At 39.1% G+C, this 19,864-nt stretch overlaps 1 protein-coding gene across 3 annotated transcripts in view; it reads left to right on the top strand.

The window, feature by feature from the left end:
• Positions 1 to 19,864, top strand: part of LOC122654346 (methyl-CpG-binding domain-containing protein 9-like) — a 33,541-nt gene that overhangs the window by 773 nt on the left and 12,904 nt on the right. For all 3 annotated transcript variants that reach the window (XM_043848407.1, XM_043848406.1, XM_043848405.1), the window contains exons 2-6: positions 8,177 to 8,903; positions 9,069 to 10,208; positions 10,308 to 11,003; positions 11,756 to 12,061; positions 14,760 to 15,095. In XM_043848407.1, coding sequence (XP_043704342.1) covers positions 8,177 to 8,903; positions 9,069 to 10,208; positions 10,308 to 11,003; positions 11,756 to 12,061; positions 14,760 to 15,095 — 3,205 coding nt within the window. The remainder of the gene's footprint in view (positions 1 to 8,176; positions 8,904 to 9,068; positions 10,209 to 10,307; positions 11,004 to 11,755; positions 12,062 to 14,759; positions 15,096 to 19,864) is intronic.

Raw genomic sequence — 19,864 nt, 5'->3', positions numbered from 1 at the left:
GAATGAAAAGACGGAACTTGGTTAAAAAACCATTTGTATCGCATCATGGAGGACGCCTTTGAGGTGACGTGATGGTTTACAGTTCTTGGACGCTTAAAAATTACTGGCTCGAATAGTCTTAGTTGCATGTCAACTATTAGTCAACATGTAATCGTTATTCTTTGGTAGTGGAATTTGCTGAAAACCATCTTCCATTCATACCTTTATCCATATTTTGGTTGTATATTCCAGCTGCTGGAATGCCCTTGACATCTGTTTAGTTGTCAGAGGAATGTATACTAGGTTATCAATTGCATTACCCAGATTCATCCCTTAAGGCCTAGAGGCATTTGAGGTGGTAAACTTTCCCCATCTTGATAGGCTAGCAGTTCAATGGTAAGATGTTCATGGGTGAAGATGAAGGGTTTTAACTAGGTCTTGTACCCTGAACTTTACCGACTTTGTAAATATGTATCTTGACATGATGTTTGCTTGAATGGGTTATGTTCTGTTTTTGTACTTTTCCCTCTCCTAAGAAAGAGAAATAGTGTTTCCACAACACTCTCTAAGTCTAGAGTGTTTATTTTCCATGTTCTTCAATTTTTTCTATGCTTTGGAAGCACGGAGGGACAGTTTAAGGTGTTTGAGCTTCCTCCTAAGAGCTTAGCCAACTCTTCAAGCTCAAATGATACTCATTAAAAAAAAGTCAACTTCGATAATCTTGCTCAATATATGAAAATTTGGTTTGAGTGTATTGATGCAGAAAAGTCACTTTGAAGGCTTATTTTAGTGGAAATAAGCCTTAAATTGTCCATCAGCTTCCTGGTGTTGATACCCCCAACATAATGGGTGGCTGAACGGAAAACCCGCCATTTATTGGAAATCACCAAGAGTCTTCTGTTTCATATGCAATGTCTCTAAGACTTTTTGGACTGATGTCCTTCTTACTGCTTCCTTCTTGATCAATTGTATGCCCTCTTGTATCCTTGGTTCCAAATCCTCTTTAGAAATTCTCTCTTCTTCCCAAGGTGTTTGGGTGTGTGTGCTATGTTCATATTAATAAGTCTGCTCAGACTAAACTTGACCCTAAGGCCCTCAAATGTCTTTTTCTTGGTTATGCCCCTTCTACCAAGGGCTATAAGTGCTACCATCCATCCTCCCGAAGGTGGCTTCTCTCCAAAGTTATCACCTTTTTTTTACTCCTCAGATGCATCCTCTTTAGGGGGAGATTAGTGGGTGTGAAGAGGCTGCTGTTGACATCCCTTTCCTTTCCCTTTTGCCTATCCCTCCATTTCTATTTGATGTGGGGAAACACAAGGGGGTGGATGATGTTGATGTATTAGATCATTCAGGGGGATCTGTTAATGAGAAGGAGCTACTTGTTTAGTTGTTTACAAAAGAAAGGGAAAGAAGACTTGCTAAGAGTCCTCTTTGGATCCATATCCTGAGCTCCTCCTTCCTGAGTAAGGTAATATTCCTTCCCCTCCTTCTGGCTTAGATCTTTCTATTGCTGTTCGAAAGGGAACAAGAGCTTGTACTAATCCGAGCCAAGTTTATGTTTCCTATGGTGCTATCTCTCCTACATGTGCTACTTTCTCAGTTGCTCTTTCCTTATTTCCCATTCCCAAAAATGTCACTGAGGCTATAAAGTGGAAGGAAGCCATGTGTGAGGAAATGATGGCCCTTGAGAATAACTGTACTTTGAAGTTGGTTGATCTTCCCAGGGGGAGAGTTCCAGTTGGATGTAGATGGGTTTACTCAATCAAGTATTGATCAGATGACACTGTTGAGAGATATAATGCTAAATTGGTGGCCAAAGGATATAGTCAGGTTACTCAGGTGTATGGAATTGACTATTAGGAGACATTTGCTCCTGTGGCTAAACATAATTCGACAAGAGTTCTGTTATCATTGGCGGCCAATAGAGACTGGCCATTGTATCAGTTGGATATGAAGAATGCATTCATCCATGGTGACTTGGAAGATGAAGTGTATATGCTAGCTCCACCGGGCTTCAAGTTTCCCTCAGGTGAAGGGAAAGTGTGCCTTCTTAAGAAAGCTCTATATGGCCTCAAAAAATCCTTGAAAGCCTTGGTTTGAGAGGTTTAGACAGGCTCTTCTTAAGAATGGATATACCCAGAGTGTGACGACCCCAAACCCGGTTAGAGTAAAAGGCACTCCCTCACGGGTGACGGTCAAATGACCATCCATCATATCCGTACAATTAGCACAACTCTCTTATAATATATATACACAACAGAAGTTTTAATTAAAGAGTAAACACAAGAGAGTTATCACACATCAACAAACATGTTCCATTCACATATTGTTTCCACTAAATTCGGCATCAGCGGCGTGAATTGAAGATGCTACAGAATGAATTGAATCAAAGAGTGGGTTCTACCAGTGCCTTGGTAATACAAGGATTTTTCTTTAAAAATGCAAAGATTGCAATGCCAAGAAGAAGAAGAAGAAGAAATCAAATTACTTACTTCACATAACATATTTGTTGAAGTCATTACAACTCTGCCAAATTCGAAACTGATGTGACTTACAACTTGGTATTTACACTACCACTACTCTACGACCAAATTGCTAACAACATAGAAACGAATTTGTTGAAGCCTTCACAACTCCCCCAGCCACGAACTGTTGAAGCTTGCAACTTGATGATAATGGATGTCTTTTGAAGCAATCCAAAAGACATGTTGATGGATGAAATCTACATTATACTACTCCTAAGATAAAAGAAAACAACAGATAAAAGATAAAGACTTGTTTGATCGATTTGTGGATCCCTTCCTTTGTTTTGAATTTTTCTTTTTGTAGGCATCAATGACAGTTCAGGTGGTTTTTGTAGTTACCAGGTAATTTCATAACTACCCACTTCTTTGAGAGGTAGTTTCACAACTACCGACTTCTTTGAGAGTTGGTTGTAACCACCCTGCTGACCGTTCGTTGGTCACTGACTGTTTTCGGACTGTGATTGTTTTTTGATTGTTTTTGGTTATTGATCATTTTCTGGTCACTGACTAACAGGTCAGACGTGATTGAACTATATTTCGGTCTATTTCTCTATTGACTGAAATAGACCGAAAATAGGGTGTAAACACATACTCATTATATCATGCTTCATACAATCAATAATTTGTAACAATACAGTATATGATCTCTCACATTCTTAACATTATATATATAGCAATGCATCGTTCAATACATATGATCCCCTCACCTCTTCTTAATTAAGTAATCGTGCCCGTTCAACAACACTTGAGTGTATATAGGCTCACCCGTTGTGATTCCCAAAATCAAACTTCAATATAACTTTAAATCTCTCTTCCTTAATCAATTTCTCTCTCAGCTGTTCCTCAATTCACCGACTCAGTCTACCATACTCTAATTTCCTACTAGAAGAAAATTTAAATTCTATTAGAAACTCATCAAAACAGTAGCAGCGTAACAACAATCAAATCTAACCTTTGAACTTACCTTTGGAATCTAAATAGCTCTTCAAACGCTTCTTCCTTCTTCTTGCTCAAACTTCTTTCAAATTCTACTTCAAACTATGAACTCAAGTGTAAAAGTCTCAAATACCTATGATTTCAGAAACCACAGTTTGTCAAGAACCTTATCTAGGCAACCAATTCGACATCAAAAGAAACAAAATCCAACTAAATAACCTACCTCTTCTTCCTTTCTTTTGTCTAACTCAGCAGAGCAAAACCAGCAGTGTTCTAATTGTATGACAGTCTTGCTCAAATGAAAATAATAACTAACTAAATTGCTAATTACTAATTAAGTTAACTAGCCATCATTAGCATGGTCAAACCTAGCTTAAATAACCACTAACCATGTCTTTGATACCTCATAGCCACCTACCTCCTCCTTACCTTGCTATGTGGCTGAGTTCCAATTGCCACCACCACCTTGGCCATGCAAATGGTGGCTGACCCTTGATAACAGCTCACCTCTATGCCATGTGGCTACTAATCATGCTACCACTCCATGCACTATGTGGCAGCCCTTAAGTAGGGCATAGTGTCCAATCATGCTGAGCCACCTCTAATCCCACATTAATCATAATTAATCCTCTATTAATCAAAAATTAACTCCTCTAATCAACTCACTAATCATGATTAAGTACTAACCACTTTTAAGCTGCTCACACAACTGCTTACTTCTAACTAAGTTCCTAATTAGTATGTGTACTTCTAAGTAGCTCACTAATAGTAATCGAGCTGCTTTTACTTAGAAAACTCACTATTTAATCACCAATCATGTAAAGAATGCAATGATAATTATAAATAAAGTATTCTGAACAATACTAGAATAATCTTATAATAATTCAACATAGATATCATGCTTAATAAATTAATAAACAATTTAAATAACACTATAATATCAATTTAAGGATTATTATCTTTATTTTAAGGGTCTAACCAACACCCAGTAGTGCTGGTATTTCCTACAAATTCTATATAAGAGGATTGGTCCATGCTTGTGGAAAGAGGATTAGTCATGGTATACTTGAGGAAAGAAAGATTTCCTAGTACCACCTACAACAAGCTCAAATATAAGAGGATTGGTCCATGCTGCATTCTCAAGAAAATTGGACCCAGTGCTTATCGTGTAGAGTTGCCCGAAGGCATGAATATTAGCCCTGTCTTCAACATTTCTGATCTCTACCCCTATTATGAATCCAAACACTCCAATGACAAACTCGAGGACGAGTTCTTTCAAAGTGGGGGAGAATGATGAAGTCTCTCTCCACTAACCCCCCCTCCAACGGTCATTTTTTTTAAAACCTTTTTTAAGAGCCAACGACTCTTTTTCTCTCCCCCCCTCCCCCTAACGTCTTTTTCCCCATACCCTTTAAATGTGTATTTGTTTATTTTGAAAAGTAATTTTTTTTGAATATTTTTCTATGTATGAACTTTAGGTTCCTTTGAGAGTTGAGTGAATCCTCTTGTTGGGTTGAGCGAGTCCCCACCTTTGGGTCGAGTAATCCCCATCTATTGTGTGATTCTGTTCTCATTAGTAAAATACTTCCCATTTTGTTCTTCAATTTCTACTTTCTTTATTCTTTAAACTTGGCCTACATCAAGTGGATCGACATTTCATTAAGGAGAAGATTGACTTTGGCTACATCTGCATTCCTGTTGTGAAGACAGGCAACCAGTTGGCTGCTATTTTCACCAAAGGGCTCATCTCTCATCAGTTCAGTACCCCTTCTGTGTAAGATGGGAATGTATGACATTTATTCTCCAGCTTGAGGGGGGAGTGTTAGAGTTTATGTAATAAGGTACTTTGGTTACTTGGTTATTATCTGGAAACAGCCTTTTTGCGAATGTAGGGGTAAGGCTGCGTATATTATGTCCCTCTCCAGACCCCATGGTAGCGAGAGCCTCGTGTACTAGGTACGCCCCCTTTACCTCCCTAGGCTACCTTTTGTTAGCATGGGGGTATGTATGTAATTTCTCAATATGGAGGAGAGAAATCGATTCTCTCCCAAGACGTTGCACTCATCTTTCTCTTCTCCTCTGCTTACCTACCTTTTCTCTTCTCTCTCACCTTGATCCTTGCACTACTCTCAACTAGTTTACCACTTTTGAGTCATTAAGTGTGTTCTGTTGTGTCCTTTTTTCTTTTTCTGAGTCTTTTTTTTGGGTCTATGTTCTTCACTAAGGCAATGCTACCCTTATTCCTTCTGTTGTATTATTAGCATTCTTTTGTTCTCTTATAAAATCTGTTATTAAAAAAAATAAAATTTGCAAGAACTAAAATAAAGAGTTGGGTTGTCCATGAGAGTCCAGCTCTGAAGCTCTAGGAATCTACCTGGTGGGGGGTGGATAGGAAGAACTCTAAAACCCTCGCAGATAGGATCCCAAGACAAACTCCACTCAGATAGCAAACCCCAAATTTGACTGAGTTTTCAAACTTCTCAGATTATCACCAAACTCTAGGAAACAATAGTTAATAGGAAGGATAAGAACCCCCAAAAGAAGGAAATAAACTGATGAGCGATTTGGGGGTAATTTAGAAAACAATGATCTCACGGGTGGAGATCCCAGAGACAGTGAAACAGAAATTAAACCCAATCAAGACAATAGGATTGCCCCAAATTCCAGCCAATTTCTACCCTTGATATGTTCAATCAAACCCCTAAACTTAAGCACAGATCAATTGGTTGAATAGGAGTAATTAGACTGACTAGGAATTCGAAACTCAACTCACCAAGTGAAAACTGATATCAGCCTCTACTCACTGAGTGTGCATATCAAGGTAGGGCACACTAAACAGCAATCAGAATGCCCCCAAAAGCTGGTCAAGTAGAGGCCCTAGATAGGGCTTCAAGCTCCCAAAATTTCACAGCAAACAGATTAGGGGGTTGGGTTTAATTGAAGGTTTACTGTATGCTGAAAAAACCCAGAAAACAGAGTATATGATGAAGCATTCAATCTGGAATTAAACTGGGATCAGATGCTTCCTGTTGTCAGAATATGATTGAGAGATAAAAGGATCACCGACCCTCTTGAATTCAGAAATCAAAACTCCCACAGCAATTAAGATATCGATCAGAACTCAGACATGACCTTCAACTGGCGGTAAATAGAGTATGGGAGAAGTAGAGTTTGAAGAACTAAACCTCAGGTTAATAAGATATGAACAGCACTCAATAATCTCAATTCAATAATCTGTAACTTGGCTGAACAGTCTTACAAAGTATTTGTAAGTGAAATTAGAAATCCTACTCCAACTAGGAAACTGAAAATCCAACTCCTACCATGAATAGGAGCCATTACATCCTTGCTGAAACTAAGCACAACTTAAAACCAAACTCCTACTTTAATTAGGAATATAAACAACTAATGAAAGCAACCAAATAAAGAACTACTTAGCTCATGCGAGCTTGAATAAGTCCAGCCCAGTCAGCTGGTTCAAATAGGTCCAGAATTCAACCTCGGTTCAGCTGCTGCCCTCCTTCTTTTCTTCCTGTGGCTGTAAGACAGCCCTATATGTCTATCTACATCACCACCATGAGGCCTCATCAAATCCATGTGATAATCATTGGAATGCTTTGATTGTTGGAGTTTCGACTCCTGTACTTTAGGTTGTACTAATAAATTAGGCTGTAGTTGTTTAGGCGTCATCTAGGCATAAGTAGGAGGCAAAGGCGCTTTCGCAAAGGCTAGGCTTGCTCTCGCTTTAATTTTGCACAAAAGACACCCACCTTCGTCTCCTAGGGTTGCGTAGGTTCGTTCCCTCCCCCCCCCCCCCCCATCCATCAGCCCATCTCATTAGGGCCTTTTGAAACAATAAAACACTAAAACCTACATAACATGACCATATATGCCTAGGTGACCAAGGCCACACCTATTGGCCTGCCCTCCTCTGCCTTGAGTCGCCTAGTGGCCGTGACAACTATTGCTGGTTATTTTGGAAAATTTCATGTTCCATGGAATTAAAAGGCGAAGTATTTGATGGAGATTTCAATTCCTGCTATCACCAAAGTTGAATGTAGAACGTCTGACATTTCCATTGTACCCATCCATGTTGACTGATTCAATACAAATGCTAACCTATTCTTGGCTGTTTTGATTCTTGAGGTCAAAACTGAGCCTCGAAGAAATCCACTTTCAAAATTTTGAAACACACCTGGATATAAAGTTCTCTTGCAACACAATAATTTTTACCAACTTAAAAAACCGTGCTAATGCTTAGAGATTAGTGGATACCCATTGCCTGATGTAAGACTCTATCTTGGACTCCTAATGAAATCAGAACTCTGAATATATAGAAATACTGTCACAAACTGATACATTACCAGTGTTTTTCCCACTCTTTCAAATCAACTTTGTTGCATGTGCTTGGTCTGTTTGGAAATGAAACTAGATAACATTTTAAATGACAACAAAATAATGCGAACCGACAAGTCTTGACCATCAACAAATTGGCCTAAAAGTAAAGTGATGGAACTCGTGCCTAACTTAATTTTGACTATGCTTGTTTGTCTTCTTCCTTGCCGGTCTCTTTTTTCCCGTTGGTAAATTATTATTTTGTCCGCATGTTTTACTGTATGGAATTGCTCATATTTTTGTGATTGCATGTTTTGTGGTGTGGTCAGTATAGTGATGATGTTGCTTGAAATGCTAAGTTACCAAATATGGTTACTAGTTATGTTCCTTCTGGCTTGTAGAATGCAAACTCTGGATGAAAGTTCTTTCACTGGCATCCCATGTATTGCCCAAACGACAAATTCAAATTCATGGCCCATGGAAAATGGATTTGATAAACAAAAGGAATCTGGTGCAGTCACGCATACAGTCAACTCAAGTCCCAAAGATGTAGTGTACCACAGTGTGAATATGAGTAGAAGTTGGGAGGAGGTTGATTTGAACTGCAGCCTTAAGGGGATACTTGGGAGTAATAATAATACAGCAGTTACAGTATCTCATCAGAATCCAAGCGAAATGTTCTTACAGGCATTGAGAGATTATATTTTTGAAAGGCAAGGTGTATTGGCAGAAGGTTGGCATGTAGAATTTAATCCACGGGCAGGGAGATGTGATGCCGTTGAAGTCTATTGTTCTCCAGACGGTAAAAGGTTTGAATCAATGGCAGATGTTGCATGTCATCTTGGCCTGCTATCCAACCGCAATTCAATTGACACAGAGGATAGAAGTGATGGTTATGCTACAGTGCAGAAAGGGTTGTATAATCGCAGAAGGAGAAAAGAATCGGCCAGACTTTCACGAACCAGTAGTTTCACAGAAAATCAAGAACCCTTAAAGAGCAGTTATGGTAGGGAGCCTTCTTCAGATGTTGAGGTCATGGAGACTCCGTCTTGCATCTTAGGAAATGGTGTGAGAGTTACAGAGGCTGTACCAGAGGGAAATGGTGTTAATGGGGTTAAGCATCCTAAGGTTAGTATTATTGTCTACATGATTTATCTCAAATGATGTTTTACTTTCAGATTTTCAGTTTTATTCTCATGATCTTTGAGATCTTCGTGATATTTCCATGTGTTACATTGTTTCTTTCAGCTTGCTTTTTATCCTCATTGTTCTTGATCTTGCATGCTTTTGCAGGATGGACTTCCAATCCAGTGTGGAGATTTCTTTGTAGTCAGTTTGGGGGAGGTTGATGGTCGACCATCATATCATGACACTAGCCAGATCTGGCCTGTTGGTTATCAATCCTGTTGGCATGATAAGATTACAGGATCTCTTTTTACTTGTGAAGTGTTGGATGGTGATAATTCTGGACCTCTTTTCAAGGTTACAAGACGTCCATGCTCTGAGGTGCATATTCCTATTGGGTCGACTATCCTCTCGAGGCCAAATCTTGGCAGGTCTAATTCTAACTACGAAGTAGAAAGTGATGATCCCACTACCTTTGATATGTCATATGACAATGATGACAATATTCAGTTGATTCTATCGGATCCTTGCCCTCCACTTCCGGAACATGTCTTTTTATCATCTTTTGGAAGTTGTCTGAGTGAAACTTCTGATTTTCAAACAATGGGTAGTTTGACGTTCCTATTCAGTTGCCTTCCAGAAAAACCTGGTGAATGCTTACCCAAGAATTCAGGGTTGAGGGATCAAATCAGAGAGTTCTCAGTGGAGGGGAGCTCTACCTTATCAGTATGGGGAATGGTGTCTCAGACTCTTGTTGGTAATTGCCGTGAAGTCTTCAAGCGGATTGGCACTTTTCAGTTTTTATGCAAGCATGATTTGGATGGGGCATGCTCACCAGATTCAGATGCTGCGGATGTAAATATTAATGATGTTTCTGGTTCATTCGCGAAATTTTGCTGTTTGTCTGGCCCTGTCGACATCCCACGTGTGACTTGCAGTGATACTGAGCTTGAGTCTTTGTGCAATATGCTGGCAAAATGGTTAGACCAGGACAGGTTTGGACTAGATTTGGAATTTGTCCAGGAAATCATAGAACAGCTTCCTGGAGTTCATGTCTGTTCAGGATATGAATTTTTGAAAAAGAGAAGTTGCTATTCAACATCTCATACTGTTGGAAGTGGGCTTCTTGCTAAAAGGAAGAATGAAGCAAGAGGTGAGGAAGGAGAAATTTTGGATGGATCATGTAGGGAATATAAAAGATCCAGGAAGTGCGATGTGGTTCAAGGTCCTGAGACAAGTAACCACTGTCCACCTGGCAAACTTTTGAGCTCAAGGCTTCCTGCAGAGCTTGTTGGTGATGTTCTTCAGGTAAATGTCCAACATTATCTTGAGAAACTCAGACATTGGATTTTATAAACCTATTTGGTAGGTTCTGTGGTATTATTAATAATTGTTTTATCTGTTCAGGTATGGGAGTTATTGTGGCGTTTTCATGAGATTTTGGGTCTAAAGGAACCATTAACGCTAGATGAACTTGAGGAGGAACTTATAAATCCATGGTTTGATGGCTCTAATTTTGTTGAGAACTTGGAAAAAGAAGTTCAAGAATCTAGAGAACTATCATCCCACAAAAGTTATGGTACAAGTGCCCATCCCTTATCTCCGAGCAATGAATCAGATCATATGATTCCTGTGGAAAACCCACATGCATTCATTAAAATGGAAACAGGATCAATGAAGGAAGCAGCCCAAGCCAGGCTAGCATCCCGTACATACAGCAGATGCACTGGTGTAGCTTTGACTAAAGCTCATAGCTCGCTTCTCAAGTTGCTTATTGGTGAGCTGCTGTCCAAAATTGCCCCTCTCATAGATCCTAATTTTGATGCTGGAGAGTCGAAACCAAGACGAGGAAGAAAGAAAGATGTAGTGGATACCTCAGGTCCTATAAAAAAAATGAAGATTGATATGCTACCCACTAATGAACTCACTTGGCCGGAATTAGCTCGGAGATACATTTTAGCTGTCTCTTCAATGGATGCTAACCTGGACTCTTCGGAGATAACTAGTCGGGAAGGTGCAAAAGTGTTTCGCTGCTTACAGGGTGATGGTGGAGTGCTTTGTGGTTCACTCACTGGAGTAGCTGGAATGGAAGCAGATGCATTGGTAAAATTTGGCCACAACTTTTCTTGTACTCAGTTTGGTTCCAAAATCTTTTCAATTTTTAGATTATAAAACCTTTCCTTTAAGCTGATGGTTTTCATTTGTTTCGCCATTTCTCCAAACCCCTCAGCAACATGTATTTGCCATAATCTCCTTTCTTGTCATATGGATTATGGTATTCTTCTTTCTTTGTAAAGAGAAGGCTGTGAATGCTACTGAAGTTCCTGAAACTTAGTTACTGAGGATGAGGAAAAAGTGCCACCAAACTAGAGCTACGCTGAACATACTACTGGAGCTTAATCAAATTCTGCTGCAAAGTGCCAACAAGAAGCTATAGAGTAGTGACCACGTGGTCTTTTCTTATTGCATTTAAGCCATGCACAAAACAATGGATGCATGCCCATATATATTCACTTCCTATTTACATATATTGATTTTATTGTTTCATGTTTCTGGATCTAGCATTCTTATTTCTTCTGCAGTTTCCAGTTTAAGTTCCAATGCCCCCTTGCATTGTTAGGTTCTTCCATAATGTCTTGTCTGGTTAAATTTCAAACTTGATGGAAACATGCAATCATCAGTTATTGGTTGCGCATGCTCGCTTGACATGTACTCTTCACATATTTTAAAGTATTCCATATTTTATATTGATCTGTTTCACCATTCATAACAACTCAAATCTAAACATTGAGACTAACTGTAAGGTATACCAGTGAGTGATAATGAATTGAAGTGCTAATTTATGTGCTTCTCAGCTGCTTGCAGAGGCTACAAAACGCATTTGTGGTTCTGTGAAGAGAGAAAATGATGTGTGGGCTATGGACTGCAAAGATTCTGATGCAACACGTGCCACTGAAACAATTTCTGTGAACGATGGTAATATTCCTGAATGGGCTCAGGCGCTGGAACCTGTGAAAAAGCTCCCTACAAACGTGGGAACCAGGATTAGAAAGTGCATCTATGATGCTTTGGAGAAAGGTCCTCCGGAGTGGGCAAAGAAGATCTTGGAGCATTCCATCAGTAAAGAGGTTTACAAAGGGAATGCATCAGGTCCTACAAAGGTGCATTTTGACTGTAAATTCACCTACCTCTTCTGGTTGTGATTTTTTTTGGGTGATTAGCCTATTGATTGTAAATTTGTATGTTTTATTTGTAAAGCACATTTACTTCCATTTTGGTGTGGTATGTTAAATGAACTGGTTCTTGTATACATTGTCTTGTTGGGGTCTTGAAATCGATTGTTCTGCATCCTTAGTATGTTTTTCTGGAGTTTCCTACGTAATTTTTTGTGTTGCAGCTTTGTAGCTCTAAGCCTTGTGCTAATTATATTGTAGATGCCATGTTCAACCTTTCCAGTTCAGAAGAAACAAATAGAAGGCCAACTATTGATGCAGATAAGTCACATAATGGGTTTATTTTATTGGAAATGAGCCTTGGGTGGGGTTATGTATACATTGGGCCTTTGATTCTATGTGTTTTCTTTGTAATGGGATGGGCCTAAAATGTGGGTACAAGGAAGGCATACGGGATTAGGCTTAGTAGTAGCTTATTTTCATATATCTAGGTAGTTAAGTGTCTTTTCATATTCCTAGGCAGATTTATTATTTTTCTTGTTTCTAGTTCATAGGTTCTTTATTGTTCCTAGATGCATGGAAGGATGTTTTCTATGTAATGGGTTGGGAATACCAACAGTCCATTAATTACTTACATATATCTATGGGGTTTTTGGAACTCCTTTCTCCCCTATAAATTCAAATTGTGGAGGGCTGTTTTGGCATTCCAGAATTCTTCAAACAAAGACTTATTCTTCTTCTCTTTGAGAAATGCTTGTGAGTTTATCAAGTATGCTTAGGTGAGACTCCTACAGCAGGCCAAGGTGACTCCTATGGCTGGGCAACTAGTGGGACTCTAGCTCGCCAAAGTTATCCTACTATCTTCAATATTCATCATTCATCATCCATCACAGCAGGATCAGAACTAAACCAAATCTGACCCAAGTTGTCCAACACCTACCCCTATTCTCTTCCAGATTCGATCTTGGCTTGCTTACCCTGTCAGGTTTGTCAGGTTTGCATCAACTATTCCTATTAAAATGATCTCGATTTGTTCAGAAGGGATACTTATTTGTCCGCATGGGCCACGGGTGATAGTGTTATGCAGCATATGCATGATTCGAAGTATAGAATTTTTTTTTTTTTATCAATTGCTTAAACCAATTACTGATTAATGTTTGTGACTTTCTGGACAAATAGGTGCAGTCCTGGACTCTGAAGCTGCTGTAGGCTTTCTAGTTTCCAGACAAACTCAATGGATACATTCTCATCTTTGAAAATTGAATAGTTATTTGATCTGTCTACATGACCTTTTTTTTTTTGGAATTTGAGATTTTGTAATTTATCAAAGTAAATTTATTGTTTTGTAGGTCTTGGTTGGTTCTCGGATGATACATTATTTCCAATTGTTAGGTGTATTTTTATTTCTTTAACACTAACATGGTCCCCATCTTGAAGATGCCTGCCCACCTCGTCAGGGCTTTGGCTTGTAGTTGCCAGGTCCTGGGATTGAATCCCGCCTTCACCTGGGGGCTGGGGGGTGGGGGAAGGGTTGGTTTTGGGGGTTGAGGGGTGTGTGGGGAGAAAAGGGAGGGGGGGGGGGGGGAGGTATAAACACCTCTCCAAAACAAAAAATAAAGGTCCCCATCTTCTGTTTGGTCTTCTTAAATGTGATTGTGCTTCAGTTGTGATTGTTCTGTCAATTTTGAACTTCTGTCTGATCATGTCAAAAAACCATTTCTGATGCTGATCTTCTCTTGGCTCAAGCCTTGGTTGGATTACTAGTGACACTTGGGTGGTTTCAGGCCAGATATCTTGGGCTATGCCTTACCTGAACCCTTTATTAAATGTTCAGGGGCAGGTCTGCATATGGCTGAGCCCAATCCATTTGTTTGTGACTGGTTGAGATGGCTTGACACAAATTTTAAAAAATAAAATAAATAATATATTAGCTTAAGTTTGTTACAAATGTGCAATTAGGCAGGTATGGGGCTGAGGACCCATACTCAAGCCCAGGCCTATATTTGATAATTTGGCTAGCTGGCCAACTCATGTTGGGTTAGGGTGGGTCAGTGTGAGTGGGTCCATTCTGGTGAGGTGTACTTGATTGAGGACTGGCACTAAGGTGAATAGGTTGATGTACTGTATTGAACTTGTGAGATTTAGTCCTGATTGCTAACAAAAAATATATTTTTATCTGTGCTTTTTAAGCATTTCTTTTATGCACTCATACTTGATGTGGTTTTGTTCCTATGATTATTATTTTGCTCGACACCCCCCCCTTTTGAAGGTTAACTTCAAGAAGTTGTAAAACTCTATTGTTCATTCCACTCCTCACTTTTATTACAAAATGTTACCTAAATCTCAAAAGCATAAGTTAGGTCTTTCAAAAGTTGTCTTGCTGCAATTTGCTGTGTCAACTTGCGCCTTGTTTCCGTCTGGTTTATTCTCTATGTCAATCACATTTTGCATATTTGCATCTCGGTATTTGCATTTGTGAATCACCAATTATTTTGAGGGTTTGTCTAAAAGCATCTATATCATTATGTCCCTGCTTTTGGCAGTTTCAAATTTTACATGTTTGGTTTGGTTATTTCCTTTTAAGAGATTAATTTCCTCTCATTGTCAAAAAAAAAAAAAAGATTAATTTCCTTCCAGTAAACCTGATGCTGAATGTAAACTACTGTTTCCTGTTGATTGGTTACAGAAAGCTGTTATCTCTGTGCTGGCAAACGTGTATGGTAAGAATCCACAGCATAAACCTGGTAGGGGTAGAAAGGAAAGGAGAGTCAACAGCATTTCGGATATGATTATGAAACAGTGTCGTAGTGTTCTACGTCGCGCTGCTTCTGAAGACGATGAAAGAGTCTTCTGCAATTTGCTTGGAACAACATTATTGAACTCTAATGATAACGATGATGAAGGTGTTCTTGGATCTCCAGCTATGGTATCTCGTCCTTTGGATTTCAGGACTATTGATTTGAGATTGGCTGTTGGAGCTTATGGTGGATCACATGAAGCTTTCCTTGAGGATGTCCGTGAGGTACTTTTTCTGTTACTTGTTTGCTTTCTAATCATTTTGACTTGCAATTGGGCCATACCTTGGGCAGGCTAGGACCAAACCCAATCCCTGTGGTTGGAAGTGGATTACAAATAGTAGCAGAACTTGCTGGAGCATTTTACAAAAATCCTATCCTCTCCCATCTGAAGCAGGTCAAAATTGGTTTTATCTTTTATGATTGTCTGATCAGACTTATTTTATCAGTTTACTGTTGCAAACCTGGGATGAAACCAAAATTAGTTTCCTTATGGGCATGGCCATTCCAAAATCATACTGAGTATAGATAAGATGAACAGACAGAACAGTGTATCCTTCAGTAAATCTAATTGTGCTAAGGTTAGTCCAGAGATCACAATCCAAACCCGGAATTAATGAAACTTGGGGTTTTGTAGCCAACCCATGAATCTCTTAAGATCAACAAGCAGCAGATCCAAAAAGTGTAATATAAAAATTTCTAGAAGCTATTGATGTTGGCCAAACATCTCTAGCAGCAACAAGTTTTGAAATTTTGGACCAACTCAGCTCAACTAAGCCTTATCCCAACTAAATGAGGTTGGCTACATGGATCCTGTTTCGCCATTCAACACTATTCAAGACAAATTATTTTGAAACCTGTCCTCAACCTGCAGAATAGGTTTCAATGTAGGAAATAAACCCTGAAAGCTCAACTCAAAAGGACCTGATTTAGGGTAGTCACTAAGTCTCCCTTTCAGAATTCGGACACAAGTTCTGCCAGTCTTAAACTTTTCAGGACTTAATCTCAAAGTTCAAATAATAACCAGTAGAAACAATTGAAATTCCTACCCAACTATGGATTTTATTTACCTGTGAGTGGGTGAGAGACCCAGGAGAGAGTGGGATACTCGATCCAATCCTATCCTTCTTCTCTATTTTCTATTTTCTTCTTTTTTTCTATTTCAATCGATTTCTTTGTGTGATCTGCTACAAGTTCATCAATTGTTGCCAGTTTTTTTGAAGAACAAATCAGTATTAAACTTTGTTCAAGAAGAAACTGCCTGGGCCTAGGTCCTTCGTGATCCAGCTGTACATTAGGTGTGTAAACACTGATTATATTGATTACCTCTTTTCCTAACACGAGTTTGATGGATGTTATCCTACCACCAATTCTTTTTACATGTATAACATAATTTTTTAAATCTTTATCTAATACTATTCCCACCCCACTTCTATTATTTTTATCCCCAATGTATTATAGTTTATAGTCATTTAATTCCTTAGTTTTTTTTCCCCTTCCATCTGGTCTCTTGTATACAAGCTATGGTAATTCTTTTTCTTCTCATTATGTTTATCAATTCTAAGCTTTTTCCCATTAAAGTTCCTTTGTTTGAAGATGCTAAATCTATTCCTACAACTGGGAGCCAAAGCGGTGTGTCACTTACAGGCGCCTTAGCAAACCCTTGCTCACTATTCACTACATCTAGGTCATAGTGTAGTGCATTGCTTATGGAGGACGCCCTAGCATATGGTCAAAAATATAAAAATCGGATTCATGCAAAAGGGTCTGACTAAAGTTTTACAATGCTATCTGCTAAACTGACGCACAATCCTCCTCTTTTATCCGGGCTTGGGACTGGCAGCATAAAACACTGGTAGAGTCAGATCAATTGTATCAACCTAGAGCCCTGCTTCTAAATGACGTCTCCAAGTAGCATGGTTCAAGGTCTCGGTTTCGGACAGGCAGAAAACCAAGTTGGGCCGAGATCTCTGCTAGTTGGTGCATTGTTTGGTTGAACTCGTTGATCGGTTTCGGTGGGTTTGGGCCATTTAAACACAATGGCACTATCAGACTTTGAAAAATCAAAGTCCAAATAGGAGTTTGACTTCGGACCCTAGGTTAAAGATAATGTAAAACTCCTAAAACAATCAAATAGCTAAATCATATTTATCCCTTGACTTAGTATTTATTTCTTAATTGAAAATAAAATTTAGAATTACTATTAAAAAGTTGTTTAACATATTAAAAATTGAGACCCAGCCACCAAGATTTGAACATATTTTTTTGCAAAAAATAGATTTAGGGAAAAATGGCTTACCTTGGAATCTTCCAGTCTTCAAATCACAGCAATATTGTTGTAGGTTGATGTTTCCATGAGTTTCTTGAAGTAATCCGGCGATTGTCTGTCAAAAAATGGGAAGAGAGATCAACTTTTGGAAGTCCACAGCTTTTCCCACCAAGATGACCGAGACCTATCGAAATCTCGACTGGTCTCAGTCAAGATAAGGGCCTTTTATAACTGGGTCTGGTCTGGTTTCGCTCAAACCAAGATCTTGATTGAGACACAAAATCTCGGTCGAGTTGAAATTTTTTTTTTAAATTTTAAATTTTGTATAAGGTCTCGTCTTGGACCTTCAAAAAACCGAGATATTTGCAAGAACTCGGCGAGACCTTGTTCCATGCCAAGTAAAAATACAATTATTGATGAAAAACATAGAATTTGAAGTAGAAAGAAGTCGCAGAAAGACAATCATTGTGCATCAACCATTAATGGGAGAACCTTTTTTGTTATTCTGTAGCCATTATGAAATTCAATTACATCTCTTTCGTAGACATATTTTTGGCCTGAACCTAATTAGACTCAACCTAACTTCAACTAATGCTCCCTTTAAGAATAAAGCAAGTATCCTAACATGAGTAAATAAACCCATACGATTTTAACCTCTTCTTCTCCACAACTGGAAGACTTAACTCTAAAAGACCCAAATTCCTAGGTTCATCACCCATAAAATAAGCTCAAAACAACTAAAAACAAAAGGGGAAAAGACAGTGTTAAACAGAAAAATAAGAGGAAAAGAGGGCTGCCTTTATCCCATTTCTTCTTGATGCAAGAAATGGCGGGTAGTTCCGGCCGCAACAGTTTTTTTGGGCTGCCCTTATCCCATTCCTGCATCAAGGCGGGAATGGCATGCAGGATAACTCAATTTAAAGGCTTCCCTTATCCCTTTCTTGATGGAAAGGCGGGAAGTTCTGGCCGGCCGGAAGAAGGATTTAATACAGCTATTCGTTCGATCTTTTAGGTTCCTACTTCACCTTCACAGTTTTGTCATGAGGCCCATAAAGCCTATATGTGATGATAGACTCCTGTAACTATGCCATATTGGCTTAGTTGAACATAATTTCTTTCTAAAAGAAATGGAATGGTTATTTCTACAAAAAAGGTTTTTTTTCACGTGGTACAACTAGCAATTCCTATTTTTCTCTTACGGAATCGACCATAGTTCAATTCCCTTTTATTTGGGACTATTGAATACACCCATAATTCTGAGCTTCATGTTACTCCTCCCACACTAAGTCTTAAAGAGAAGATTGTTAAAGAAAACAATATTCTGATTGAATTGGTCTGCTCTAAGACAGAAGGATTTGAACCTTCAAGTAGTGGGACCAAAATCCGATGCCTTACCAGTTGGCCACACCCCATTTCGATTTCTATTCGACACTAATAAACATTAATATTGGGAAGAGATTCACATAGAAACTGCTGCTATCCGGGAATAGATATCTATGTTAGCTAGTGGGGGCGGACTTTCCATGTGGCTGCTTGCATCAGTTACAAGCAGGTTATGAAGGGAAAGAGAGGGGGGGGGAGAGATGGAGGGAGAATCTTGTGTTACATACTATATCTTTTGTTTGTATAAAATGTAGAGGGTGGCAAACTACACTCTGATCAGTCGAATTCCACACAATATGACAAACATCTAAAATTTGTTTCAATGCATTTGCTCAAGCTTGTGTATATATGAAGCATGCCCAGCTTTCCGAGATACTAGGAAACTGTGAATCATTAATATCTTTAATCAAAGATGTTGGGTAACTGCTCTACGCTCTTCACTTATTGGGTTCATATATGCCCAATGTTCAGTTTCTTCTTAGTAATATGTCCGTCCACCTTGTGTCCGTGGTTCTGTCAATGTTTCATGGTGGCTTCGGTATATGGTATCACAACTCACAAGATGTAGCCTAACTTCTTCAGACGCTTTAATGTAAAGCTAGTCCAGCTAAGAATCAACTCTACAGGAGGCTCACTAGTTGTCAATAAATTACAGCAAACACTCACAATCGAGTAACTGACTGACAGAATATTTAATTATATAAAAGGATTAGATTAAGGAATCCTTTGGACTGTTACACAATAGATAAATCAGGTCTTATATCTAGGTATAGGCAGCAAACAAACAAGACCAAGATAGGTCTACCGCAGGCAGCAGTTAGGCCTTGAAACCCAAAAAGGGATTGGTTGGAAGGAAAAGGGGAAGAAGAAGATAGGTATTCTCTCTCAGGCTAGGGCATCTCACAGGGATTTCTTGCGCAAAGCAAAGCTCTTTTCATTCATAAATTCGTGGGGAGGAGACTCAAGGGTCGCAATTTACGTATAGTCCAATATTTACTAAAAGAGCATTCCAGTGCACGAGGCTCCTGCTACTGCAGGGTCTGGGAGGGGCAAATGTACGCAGCCTTACCCCCTGCTCGCAGGAGAGGCTGTTTCCAAGTTTCGAACAGGCAACCAACAGGTTGCGGTAGCACAACTTAACCGTTGTGCCAAAGCTCATCCACTTACTAAAAACAGAAATAGAAAGTAAATAGGAAGGTACTAGAATTCTCTTACAAGGAAACTCTGAGACTTGCACACTAAGCTTAACTAATTACAAAGCTAGGAAATAAAATAGAAGGTTCTAGGCTTGACCAAATTAGCAAGTAGACATAACAAAGAATCTCCTCTAAATCCAGCCAGCTG

This window comes from Telopea speciosissima, chromosome 3, assembly GCF_018873765.1.
Source record: "Telopea speciosissima isolate NSW1024214 ecotype Mountain lineage chromosome 3, Tspe_v1, whole genome shotgun sequence".
NCBI classification, from domain to species: domain Eukaryota; kingdom Viridiplantae; phylum Streptophyta; class Magnoliopsida; order Proteales; family Proteaceae; genus Telopea; species Telopea speciosissima.
The sequence above is the reverse complement of the archived record's forward strand: the minus strand, read 5'-3'. Positions and strand labels throughout refer to the sequence as shown.